The following is a 13,251-nucleotide window of genomic DNA, read 5'->3' as shown; positions in this document are numbered from 1 at the left end:
GTTGTCACCTCAGATAATGTTGACCATAGCTCCATTTGGGTACAAATTAGCCCATCTGCACAGGCTGCACAATGGGATAAAATTAGAAGCACATCAAATCATAACAAGAACAAAAACACCACAGAAGCCCCTAGCACTGTGCCAGAAAGGAGCAGGACAGCTCTTAAAAAGGAAGGATGGATCAATCTTAGCAGAAACACATGTGGATGCCATAATTTGGTTTGAACCAAACTGTACCACCAGCAATCAAATTATCAGTCTATATGCCTGTCTGAAATATGTAATTGGTTACATATTTTAATGAACTGCTTTTCCTCCAGTCAGCTCAAGGCAGCAGCACACATGGTTTTCTTCCTAGCTTTGTCTTCACAACAACCTCAGATATGGGTCAGGGAGAGGCTATGACTTGCCCAAATTAATCCAGTGAGTTTCAGGGCTTGAACCCAAGTCTCTTGAACTCTCTTCCAATACTCTCACTACTACACCAAGAAGCATTACATTTTTCCCTGCCTTTATTTGCACCTTCACAGCAGCCTCACATGAAAGAATTGAACAGATGAAGATCTTCATAACAGGGAGATAAAATGAGGTACAGTACAAGTTTTGGATACAAAAGGGAACCTTTTAAAATCAGAAGAGCCTTGAAACTTGGAAGAGGCTCCTACAGTTTACAATGTTTCTCCTCACTATTAACGACAGGATAAGAAAAGTAATACTGTATGAGAGAAAACTGAATGTAGAAGCACTCTCTAAATTTCAAACCAATGAAGCACTGGTGCCTCTGGGAAGGTTGGTGATTAGGGAACCACCAATTACAAATTGGGCCTTAGGGGAAAAAATATAATGATGACCAGGCTGCAGAAATTCACAGAATATGCTGGCAGCACTGCTACCTACCATGGGCTGTGCCTATTGCAGGCATACATGCGTACTTTATTATGGTCAGAGACCAGTACTGAATTAAAAAACCCAATACAGAACACAACTAAAATAAGCAACGTATAGAATGTAAAGGAGTTCAGCTATGTAGTATATAAAGTACTGTGTTAGAAGTATCTAAGAAAAGGGGGGTTGCTGTGTTGCCAGAGAACTTCAGAAAGATATGGAAGCTCTACAAAATCTGGCTGCTGTGTTGGTAATATGGGAGCCCTGCTCAGAAAGGAGAAATGAAATATAAAATTCTTCTGATTCCCCCAGGGACTTTTTGGAAAATAGATAAAAAGAATTCTTGATGGTCACAGCAGAAGGAGCAGCATTATAGGACATGCCCAACAGCTTCCACATCCCCACTATCACAGGGACATTACATTTCTCATTAGGTGCTTCAAGATATCTCCCCTCCACCTCACACATTTTGGGAAGTCTTACAGACCTTAACATGCACATGAAGGGACATGAGGTGCAAGACTGATAGTATGTGAACACCACACTTCATTCTGCCTTTTTGCAATCTATGCTAACAGCAAAAGTGACTCATTACTAAACATTACTGGACTTGCATTCCTCCTCACCTTCACAAAGCTTTTTCTTGCCAAAGCCTCTTTTCTCAAACACCATCGACAAATACAAGTATGATCTCAGGTCTCAATTTTCACCAGAGCACATAGAATCAATTACTAACCTGACTGAAAGGTCTTACACGTACTGCCACTTTCACAGTGTCAGAACTTGGCATGGTTTTGTTGCTAAAACTCCTTCAGAGAATTCAGAATGAAAAAAAAAAAAGATACAGAGGACACCTATCAGTTCATCTTCACAACCTTGCTTCCAATTAAGTTAAATTAAATAAATGGCCAAGTGGTATCTAATACAGCTCTTTCTCAACTCTTTAATTATTGATGTGCTCACTCATTAGCTGTAAAAGTTACCTGATAAATTATTTCTGAGAGGAACTCCAGTTGATTAAGTTTACCAGTAGCACTTGAATCTTGGTGGTTTTTAATGTGGAATTTTAAAATCTTATTTAATATGAAATTACATAAAAACAAAGGCAGTGGTCATAAACCAGTTTTGAAAAAATTGGAGTTAAAATAGAGAGGAAAAAACACCCGACAAGATCTTCCAAGGAAGCTGAGTAAGAGAACTGGCTACAGTAAAATTGATGTTTTACTGCTGGATTTTTAGAAGTATGTTCATGTATTTTATCTAAAAGATATCTCTATAAATCAACACATGATGAGGGTGATGTATACAATTATTACTGGAAAATAGAAGAAACAGGGACCATGCTTTTAAAAATGTTTTGTAATTTTCTGCATCTGATCCCGTTGGTTGTGCTGTTTTTCTGTAAACATTAATGACCAGACTGTAGCTTCTCAGCATGCTGGTGGTAAGTTCTTTGCATTTTTCTAGTTGTCAAACAAAAGAAGTTACGTCTTTGTGCACTAGAGCAATAATTTTATTATTTATTTTATTATTTATTTATTTTATTTATTGAATTTATATCCCGCCTATCTAGTCAGTTACGACCACTCTAGGTGGCGATAATGCCATCTATAAGTAATGCAAGAAAACCAAATACTAGAGAAGGTATAATTTTTCTGCTGAAATTATTTTTTTTTCAATTTCTGCAAATTTATGACCAAAACATGAATGGAGGACTACCATATATACCAATAAGACCAAGTTATAATACATCCTAACATTGTGGGTCTAAACATTTATTGTCCAATCTTGCTCCAGTATATAGTACTTTGTATACAGTGTATAGTTTGAATATATTACTATCTGTTGGGTGTTGCTCTGTAGTATTATTTGACACTGAGTGGAATTGGATTATATTCCAAAGGGTTTCCCAATTAAGCACCAAGGGAAACAGTAGAATGCTTTCCTCCATATTGCTTCTGAACAGTGCATCTCCATACAAAACCTGAATGAAAGTCTTTTTAAAGACAACTTCATATATAGTTTTGAAACAAGATCCTTTGGGTTTTCTTGATTCAAAACAATCAGCCTTTAATTGGGGTAAGAAACCTCATTTATTTTGTATTGTCAATTAAGCAAATAATTTTAGAAAAACAGAGAAAGTACCCCCTTGAAGAAAAATAAAAAGAGAACAAACAAAAATCAGCCCCCTTTTGAAAACCTGAAAAGCAAGCAAATAAAGGCAAAAAATACAGTCAAGCTGAATTACTAGAACATGGAAGGATTCCTCTCCCTCCCCCATGTCTCCTCTTCAAGAGTGTCATGTATAGAAGCAGGCAGACAGAATAAATAATGCAAGAAAGGAAAAGACCAGAGAGAAAAATACCCAAAGAAACCAGGAGAAGGAATGACAATAATTACAATAACAATAAATCCCCAGAAGGCATACTGGCACAGGCAGGCTGTCTGGTGGCAGCAGAAGAAGTGGTAATTTTAAAAGGGGAGATTCCTGCAAAAAATCAAGAAAAAAAGGCAAGAGAAAAAGATCTGAGATGGTCAGAGCAGGAAAAAAACAAAACAAGATGGCGGGCAACAGGAGCATGCACAGGCACAAGCAGCAACTGAAGTGAAAACGTACTCCTTTCTGGGTTCATTACTAACCTTTCTGCAAGGGACAGAGTCAGAAAGACCAAATGGAGCTAGAAACATTCAGGTTTCACTTGGAGTTCACATAAATGGGCTCTTCCCTGTTCGGTATATCATTACCTTGGTGAGATAGCTCCAACTGTTGCTGATGTAATTTCCTCTTCAGAATCTTTATGTGAAGCTGAAATGCCTTCCTTTGTTGTTTGTTTGGCTGAACAAAAATCCTGGTAGAGATTTATAGATAAACATTGTCTCTTAACCTCCCCCCCAAAAGCTGACAACAATGTCCTCTGGCTTAACACCATGCTTATGCTTGGCTGTTTGAAAGAGGGAGCTATCTCTCCTTCCCTCTGCTTCTCAAAGAGGAAGGGGATTTGGCAGGCCATCTCCCAATAACTAGGCCAGGCTAAAGGATTTTGAGTCAAACTTCTTCTTCCTTCCCACTCTCATAGCTCCCTCCCCTTCTCTCACCCCAAAAGGAGGGTTTATGGGGTAGTCTTGACTGGCATGGCCTTTCAGCCTCAGCCCTGGGAGCTCCTAATGTGAACAACTCCCCAATCCAAGGGTCCTCGTGTTCCACAAACTCCCAGTCCTCTCAAAGATCTGTTAGCTTCTGGACTCAACTTCAATTTTTTCCTTTAGAATCCCTCCATATCCCTTCAATCTTCTCAGACTCCCCTCCTGTACTCTCTCCTTATCCTTCTCTGGAGCTTTCTTTCCTCTCTTTTATCCTCTTCTCCCAATTCTGTATCTGACATAGCTCTCGCTACATCTAGGTGAGCTAGAAGTGGACCACTGCAAAGCAAGATGGTCCACAGGCAGGAACTGGTATGTCCTTGCCCACATTCTCACAGCTGCCTTGTGTAAATTTATTTATTTTTTTAAAGGAGAAAGGCAAGGTAAAAATATTTTAAATAAATAAATAATAAACGGAACCAGAAACAACTCCCAAAATGAGTATTTATGAAATGAATATCTTGAGAGTTATGGGCTCCTGCTACTGCAGTAAATTGAAAAACCACCAACAACGAAACATTTGAGGTGAGATTTCGTTTTATAAACTGAAGAGCAGCTTTTCCAAGTTAAGACAAATACAAAAAAAATATTGCACAGCTTCAATACAATATTTTACATTCTTACTTCAATAAAGTACATATTTGATCAAGAGAGTAAGGTTTGTTTCTAATGGAGAACCCCCATTACCAATTTCCAAAAGGTCAAAACATTTTCTATAAACCCCTAAAATGGTCACATTTTAATTTTTAAAAACATTACAAGAGCAAACTATCTTTAAAAAAATGTTAGCCTCCCATTAGAGAGGAACCAACAGTGGCAAGCCATCATTAAAACCATCTCTGAGTTGTTTGCACCACGCACCACCATTCTCTTTCAAAAATCTAGTGGACAATAATTGTTGTTAAGTATACATTTTTATTTAACATTCCTAAAATAAGATGTATTTACATATTATATAAATGTATGAAGTGTCTTATAAAATAGAAAAACTGCATTGACTGAAGAAATCACACTCCACATGGAGTTACTTATTGAAGACCTTACTGAATTTTTACAATAATTTATATAAATTATCCTCCAGATTAGATGATTATTCCTTAATATGCCACACAACTATGATGACTTTACAAATACTGATGTACAATGCACACTTTTAAAAACAGTTATAGCATCTTCTTCCGAACAACTGGCTTTGGATAGCTAGACAGTCTCTTCTCTTTCTTACAAACAGTCTTCTGATCAGACCTCTCTGCTTTGTCCACAGATTCTCTTGGTTTGCTCTTTGATCCATCTACTGGGGTACCAAAAGGAGAGATGAACTTTATTTCCATTGGGGGTGGAGACCAACTACTGTCTTTTCCTAGACCTCTAAAAGGAGGAGAAAGAAGTTATGTCAGAGTTTAATTTTACCTCACCATTCTCCTTAAAAGGATTCAAGATGGCTTACAACAATTAAAGCATTAAAAAGCTAAGAACAGTGAGTATACAAATATTTAAAAAACAAGTATATTAAAAATGATCAATAAAATCAATAATTAAAAAAATTAAAAACAACAGAGCACAACAATCCATTAAAAAAGCAACACAAAACCTTCTCAGACTGCAAGTCACTAAGGAAAAGCTTGTCTGAATAGAAAGGTCTTTGTCTGCCTGCAGAAGGACAGCAAAGATGGGGCCAGCCTAGCTTCTCCTGGGAGGGAGTTCCAGAGTCTGGGAGCAGCAATAGAGAAGGCCCTCTCCTGTGTCCTCACCAAACATACCCGTGAAGGTGGTGGGAGCAAGGCATCCCCTGATGATCTTAATGCCTGAGTAGACTCATAGAGGGAGAAGCAGTCTGTTAGATAGCTTGGACCCAAGCTGCTTAGGCCTTTATAGGTTTATGCATTTTAGATACCCAGTGTGGTGGGTATTTAAAATGGTTTGATAGATTAAAACTGGGGCTCTGTGCCTTGAAATAGACTGGCAGCCAGTGGTGCTGTTGTAATAGGGCAGTTATATGTTTCCTATAACCAGCTGCAACATTTTGAAACCGCTGAATAATTATTTCTTCAACCCAGCCACACAGGCAAAGAGGCCTCTTTAGTTACTTTAAATCCAGAAGACTAAATTAATGTTACTTTTTAAAATCACAGTTACTCACACAAAAGTAATACTGAACATCAGAGGCACACAATTATTTTTGGTTATGTCTCTACTTTTGCTACAGGTACTTATAAAAAATTGTATCACTGCATACTTGCTTGTTTTTGTTGTTTTTCTGCCTCTTTTTACTTTTGGCTTTTCTAATGCTTCTATCGAGATGGCATCCTTTTCCTTTTTAATTGGCAATTCCTGAGGGCAAACAAAGGAGTGTTAAAGACACAAAAAAACAAAAGGCTTCCCTTTTACTATTATCCTCATCTTTCTTGCATATCCCACCTCTTTCTTTCACCTGGCTTTCTTTCCTTTGCATGTGGTCCCTCCAGAGATTGAGTTGGATATGGCTATGGTTTATCTAATGACTCTACAGCTTCTCTAGAAAAATGACCTGATATATATGTAAAACAATTTTTTATTGATTTCTATATGAGAAACCTTAAGGCATCCATGAATATGAACCTTTACTGTCCCATGTAATTTATCATACAGTGGTGCCTCGACTTACGAATGTCCTTACTTACGAACATTTTGACTTACGACCAGCTCCGGCCGCAAAATTTTGCTTCTACTTGCAACCGGAGCTTCCACTTACGAACAGAGAAAGGCAGGGGAAAAAGGCAGGAAATTCAAATTGCTAACTGTAGGTGGCGAAAGAGGCTGATTCATTGTAGCTCTTTCACCCCATCAGTGTTAGAGAGTGTGCATCGGAGGAGGCTTCGGGACTGCCTGGCTTCTGCTTCTCAGTGTGTGTGTGTGTGTGTGTGTGTGTGTGTGTGTGTGTGTGTGTGTGTGTGTGTGTGTGTGTGTGTGTGTGTGTGTGTGTGTGTGTGTGTGTGTGTGTGTGTGTGTGTGTGTGTGTGTGTGTGTGTGTGTGTGTGTGTGTGTGTGTGTGTGTGTGTGTGCGCGCGCTTGCAGGGAGGCTTCGGACTGCCTGGTAAGGCAAGGTGCTGCTTTTTGCTTTTTAAACTGTTCTGGGTGGTTTTTGCAGGGTGGGTTTGGGCTGTGGGGGTTATGTTTCTGTGTTGTGATGGGTCTTGGGTTTTTTTTTTTTTTTTGGTCCACCCAATTCCTGATGGGTCGGGGGGCTTGGTTGCTTTTTTGGGTTCCTCCCTATTTCCGATGGGTCTTGGGGGGTTTGTTTGTTTTCTGGTTCTCCCCCCATTTCCGATGGGTCTTGGAGGGTTTGATTGCTTTTTGGGTTTTCCCCCCATTTCTGATGGGTCTTGGGGGGTCTGGTTGCTTTTTGGTCCCCCCCCATTTTCGATGGGTCTTGGGGAGTTTGGTTGCTTTTTGGGTGTCTCCCCATTTCTGACGGGTCTTCCATGATTCCCTTGCTTTTCCCTTTATTCTCTGTGCATTTCCAATTGGTCTTGCATGCTTGATTGCTTTTCTTTCCCCCTTCGGCCGGAAGGGATTAATCACGTCTCAAATGAGTCTTGCAGTGATTTTTTTGGTGATTTTTTTCTTTGGTTGGAACGGATTAATGGGGTTTCAATGCATTCCTATGGGAAATGGTGCTTTGACCTATGACCATGGCCGTAAATCAAGGCACCACTGTATTGGTTACTGTCCCCTAAGAATAAACATTGAGAGGAAACATTCTTTTCATAGGCTTACGTTGTTTCCTGACAGCATTTCAGCTCCTAGCATTTGAAGGAACAGACAGTATTCTAATTCATCCAGTTCTCATTAAATGTCCTGCAAGTGAGATTTAATATATCTATTTGTTTTCCACAGCTCTGGGAACCCTAACCATTTATATATTAATATGTGTTGTTACTATTATGTAACATCAAATCAAAATTGACAGTAGAGTTTTCAAGATAGGCGAGATATTTAAGGAGTGGTATTAACCAGAGTCACTCTGCAGTGTTTCTATAACTAAGTGGGAACCCAGGTCTTTTGAGTCCTAGTTTATCACTACTGCACATTGGCTTTCATTAATATGTATTACAAGTGGATTTAAAAGAGTGAAATGGTTTGTTAGCTTAGAATGTAAATCAACTTGGTGTCCTCCAGATGTGGTGAGTACAATACTGCACTGGTCCCCAACCTTGGGCCTCCGGATGTTCTTGGACTACAACTCCCAGAAGCCTTCATCACCGCCTCTGCTGGCCAGGATTTCTGGGAGTTGAAGTCCAAGAACATCTGAAGGCCCAAGGTTGGGGACCACTGCATTGGATCAGACTAAATATCTATTTAGTGCAATGCTCTGTTCACGTAGTAGTCAACCAATTCATACAGTGGAACTGTGAAGCTCACCCAACAAAATGGGAATGCTACTGCATCCTGTGTTACATGATCCCCAGCAACTAATAGGCAGTGGCATCTTGGCTGTTCTTAGAAACAACAGAAATTGCAGTCCATTACATTCAGAGGGTACCAGGATGGGAAAGGTTGATTTAAGATAGTAAGAGATTGGCCAACTTTATACAGTGGTGCCTCACTTGACGAGGATAATTCGTTCCGTTGAAATCACTGTTAAGTGAAATCCTCGTCAAGTGATACAAAAAAGCCCATTGAAATGCATTGAAAACCGGTTCAATGCGTTCCAATGGGCTAAATACCTCAGCGTCCAGTGAAGATCCTCCATAGGGGTGGCCATTTTCAGTGCCTGTAAAGCGAGGAATCCATCCTAAAGCACAGCAGGGAGCCATTGTACACAGCGGGCGGCCATTTTAGAGCCGCCGATCAGCTGTTTTAGAATCATTGTCTAGCGAAAAATTGGTTCCCGAAGCAGGGAACCGATCGTCAAGCGAAATTTCCCTATCTAAACATCGTTTTGCGATCTCAAAAACCTCATTGTAAAGCGGATTCATCATTTAACGAGGTAATCATTAAGCGAGGCACCACTGTATTTTAAAATGAAATGGTGCATGTATTTATTTTCTCTAATCACTTTAATTAAAATAAAGCATTTAAACTAGTAATTACATACTAGTTTAACATACAATCCTGCCAACCTAGCAGTTCGAAAGCATGTAAATGCGAGTAGATAAATAGGTACCACCATGGTGGGAAGGTAACGGCGCACCATGTCTAGTTGCGCTGGCCATGTAACCATGGAAACTGTCTACGGACAAATGCTGGCTCTATGGCTTGGAAACGGGGATGAGCACCGTGCCCTAGAGTTGGACACGACTGGACTAAATGTCAAGGGGAACCTTTACCTTAACATAAAAAGCATGCTTTAAATCAAACCAGTAAGCAGAAATACAACAATGTACCAATCATACTTCAAAGAGGGGTAGAAAATGTGAAGAAAAACCCAAACCTCAAGTAGATGCAAGAAGACTGTTTCACTAGAAACTTACTGGTTTCCTCTCTTTAAATATCTGAAGGAGCACAAAGAATTGGCAGGAAAGAGAAGCAAAAATACTACTTACTAACTCTTCCACGATCCGTGAAATACTGGAAATTTGTCTCTTCCTGGATCTCAAAACAGGGGGCGAGAAGACAAACTGAGAAGCCAAGTCTGTATCTAAACCTTTGAGCTGCACAGGCGTCACTGGTTTTTCACCTAAGATTAGGAAGCGTGCATTTATTTTTCAAATGAAAACTAAACAGGAAGATATGGGATCTCACACCTCCACGATATGTCAATTATATTTAAAGTTCCTCACGTTATCTAATCTTCAGTTACTGAGAACAAAACAGCTCTTAGCCTTTTTCCTGTCCCCAAAGCAACCATATGGGTTAGGGAGGAAGAACTGTGATAAAACCTTCAGGGAGACAGTCCTTTCCCTCCTATGCTGGTTGTGCTGGGTTTCTAAAACAAAAATACTAGCAGCTGCGCTCAGAGCACAGCAATGGGTAGGTTAGTTCTGGGCCCAATTCCCTCCTCTCAGATAGTCAATCTGGAAGAGATTATTTTTAGCTCCCCTTTATTCAAGATCGAATAAGATCGAATCCACGCAACGGAGTGAGCGCCCGTTGCTTGTCCCAGCTCCCGCCAACCTAGCATTTCGAAAGCATGCAAATGCGAGTAGATAAATAGGTACCATCTCGGTGGGAAGGTAAACAGCGTTCCGTGTCTAAATCACACTGGCCATGTGACCACGGAAAGATTGTCTTCGGACAAACGCTGGCTCTATGGCTTGAAGAGTGGGATGAGCGCCGCCCCCTAGAGTCGGACACGACTGGACAAAAAATTGTCAAGGGGAACCTTTACCTTTACCTTTATTCAAAGGCAATCACAGTTAACAGTAGTAAACTGGGTGGTTCCTTTAACCAATTCAATTCTTCCATATTCCCAAGGGTTGAGTGTGCACCAGCGCCTTTGCTACTAGAGACATTTCACTTACACAAGAACAATTCACACAAATAATCCTGGTCAGGGGTCTCTTTCATGGCAATCATGCCTATTTTCCCATTTGCCTACTAGGATATGGTTCTCTATCTCCTATGAATCAAAAGATGCAAACACCTTTCCAGCATTCCTGCTCATGAGTGTTAGAAACCAGTAATATGTCAAAATTAAACAACAGCATTCCCTCCATAATTGTGTGAGCTTTATGCCAGCCTCATCTTACCCACAAACCGAGAGCAGATATCACATTCCACATACTGCAAACTGGCAAAATAGTATTTGGAAAAGGCACAATCCATTTCCAGTTTTAATCTGTAAATGGATCAGGTGCAACCAGTATCAGACAGCATTCATGCTGGAAAAAAATCATCATTATTTCTTCCAATATGATTCTGGTGAGCTTTTATGTAAGGGAAGAAGCTTCTAATAACTCAATAATTTGTTTGCCTAGGAACAAAATTTTCAGTACCTTTAGTTTTTTCTGTGAGCTTTGTTAGAGGTGGTGAAAAATAAAAGGTCTCATCCAGAGAGAGGCTCTCATTTTCACTTTTCTTCCTGTATCTCCTTTTAGTATGAGTACCATGTTGTGGCAAAATTCTCCCTGTTTCTCCAAGTCTCAGTTTCGTTGTGTCTGTGGACTGCAAGCCTGCAGTGTTATCAGTAGCTTGTAACAAGTGTTCTGTACCCTCTTCAGACAGAGATGGGAGCTGGCTCTTCTTTCTTATTGTGGTCAGCTTAGCCTGTCTTCTTGCAGGACTCTTTGTTGAAGTGAATGATTCATTTGCCTGGAGATAACGTTCTTCTATAACCGTTTTATCTGCATCTGTTTTTGCAGATTTTTTCTTTGTGGTGTGCACTGTGGACTCTTCTAGAGGAGGTAAAGATCCCACACCTGAAGATAGATTTAATGGTTTATTTCTACTACTACTTCTAGTAGTGACTGATGTTCTGGTATCCATTTGAAGTGGATGTGATGACAGAGACAAATCCAGCTGTGTATTTGCTGAAACATCCAAAGAATTCTTTCTTGGTCTGCCTCTTTTACGCCGTACTGTTGACTGCTCAACAAGCTCCATGCCTCGATCAGGAACACTTTCTGAGACATTTGTGTTTTGTGCTCCCTCTAGTTTAGTGGGCACAAGTGTCTGTGGCACAGTTGGCTGTACATCATCTTCCAAAATTGCTTTACGTAAACTAGACTTTCTGGCATTACCCTTTCTACTTGGAGTAGGCAATGGCAGCTTTCCAGCTTTCGTTTCTGTCTCGGACTTAAGTTCTTTCAGACCACCATGTTTTCTTGGCTTTCCTCTTCTAGGTTTGACAGTCAGCTGCTCTTTGTGGAGTTCTACTTCCTGATCAGAAATTACATCTTCTGCTAGGTGAAAAGCAATAGTTTTTAGCTTCTTTGCACTTTTAGGATTGACTGTCATTTGGATTGTGTGGTCAATGACAAACTGACTACCTTCCTGCTCCCCTATCAAGCTTCTTGTAATTCTTGAAGTCCTCCTACGAGTAGATGGTCGCTCACTTGGGTGTTCATTAAGGTCTGATAAAAGCTTTTTTGGATTTTTAACCCCTCTTCTTGGAGTAATTGTTGCCTGAAACTCCTCTGCAACAGGAGATACATTTGCTGATATATCTGTTTTCAGGTCATCTTTGACTGGAAAAGCAAGAGACTGGAATGTCTCTTGTTCTTGATGTTTGCCATCAAGAATGACTTCTAATACCTCAGAAGTCTCTTTTATTAGTCTAGCACTTCTCCTTGGAGTGGAGAGCATCAACATTTCTGGTTTATCCTTCTTTGACAATGACTGATCATCAGATAATGAGACATTTGGTTTTTGTGTTGCCTGATCTGCTGTGAAGCTACCAGATGTAACAAAATGTTCAACTTGACTTACTTTTGTATCATTGTTCATTTCAACTATATTTTCTAGAGGAGCCTGGTGGGAAATTAATACCTTCTTGTTTATGTTTTCAGGAAAAGACTGTTCCACAACTTCAGCTGAAACTTCTTTACTTCTTGTGTCTTTTACTACATCTAACAGGTTTTCAGCAATTGCCATCTGAACAGGTTCAGGTACATATGGCAAAACCTCAGCTGTATTCTGAGTTATTTGACTGCTAGTTACTGTGGAAACTGAATTTGTAACGAGTTCTTCATTGTTATTTCCAGTTACATTCAGGGACACACTTTCTGGGTCTGGATCAGTGGATTTAAGTAGAGAAGTTTGCAACACAGTGGACTCTCCTATCTCAGGTTCTTTATCTTCTTCTAATATTAAGGAGAAGTTGTTCTGTGGCACAAGAATCTCCCCTTCGTCTCCTTCAGCAAAGAAAGATTCATCAGTCTCTTTATCAAGTAATTCACATGTGACACGTTCCTCTACAATGGCACAACTGTACTCTAATTTGGGACCGCTTGAGGCACTCAGCTCACTGTGCGGGCATGTCTCCACTACAACTTCTGAAATCTGTTCCTTGCGTTTTCCATCTGCAATAAGCTAATAAAAGAAAGGGCAGGAAATTAATTCCAATGCACAGTAGCATTTTCCAGATTATTTTTACAATGACATAGAATAACTGAGTTGGAAGGGGCCTATAAGGTCATCGAGTCCAACCCCCTACTCAGTGCAGGAATCCATATCAAAGCAGACATATAACAGAGTACTTCACATTGCAGAATTATAATCGACGTGTTTAGAAGTTACATGCCATTGACTGATTCTACCACTGGTATAATGCTATGAATGCAGCAACCCTAGGATAAAGCTGCC

At 40.0% G+C, this 13,251-nt stretch overlaps 1 protein-coding gene across 4 annotated transcripts in view; it reads right to left on the bottom strand.

Annotated features, from left to right (window-relative positions):
- Positions 1–4,545: 4,545 nt before the first annotated feature.
- The window catches only part of AHCTF1 (AT-hook containing transcription factor 1), a 60,299-nt gene continuing 51,593 nt past the window's right edge, over positions 4,546–13,251 (bottom strand). For 3 of the 4 annotated variants that reach the window (XM_020788029.3, XM_020788020.3, XM_072992789.2), the window contains 4 exons: positions 10,944–12,978; positions 9,552–9,685; positions 6,263–6,357; positions 4,546–5,394 (listed from right to left, as the gene is read on the bottom strand). In XM_020788029.3, coding sequence (XP_020643688.3) covers positions 5,190–5,394; positions 6,263–6,357; positions 9,552–9,685; positions 10,944–12,978 — 2,469 coding nt within the window. In that variant the 3' untranslated portion in view covers positions 4,546–5,189. The remainder of the gene's footprint in view (positions 5,395–6,262; positions 6,358–9,551; positions 9,686–10,943; positions 12,979–13,251) is intronic. The other variant, XM_020788036.3, reaches the window with a different exon arrangement.

This window comes from Pogona vitticeps, chromosome 1 (genome assembly GCF_051106095.1).
Source record: "Pogona vitticeps strain Pit_001003342236 chromosome 1, PviZW2.1, whole genome shotgun sequence".
In the NCBI taxonomy this organism is placed as follows: domain Eukaryota; kingdom Metazoa; phylum Chordata; class Lepidosauria; order Squamata; family Agamidae; genus Pogona; species Pogona vitticeps.
The sequence above is the reverse complement of the archived record's forward strand: the minus strand, read 5'-3'. Positions and strand labels throughout refer to the sequence as shown.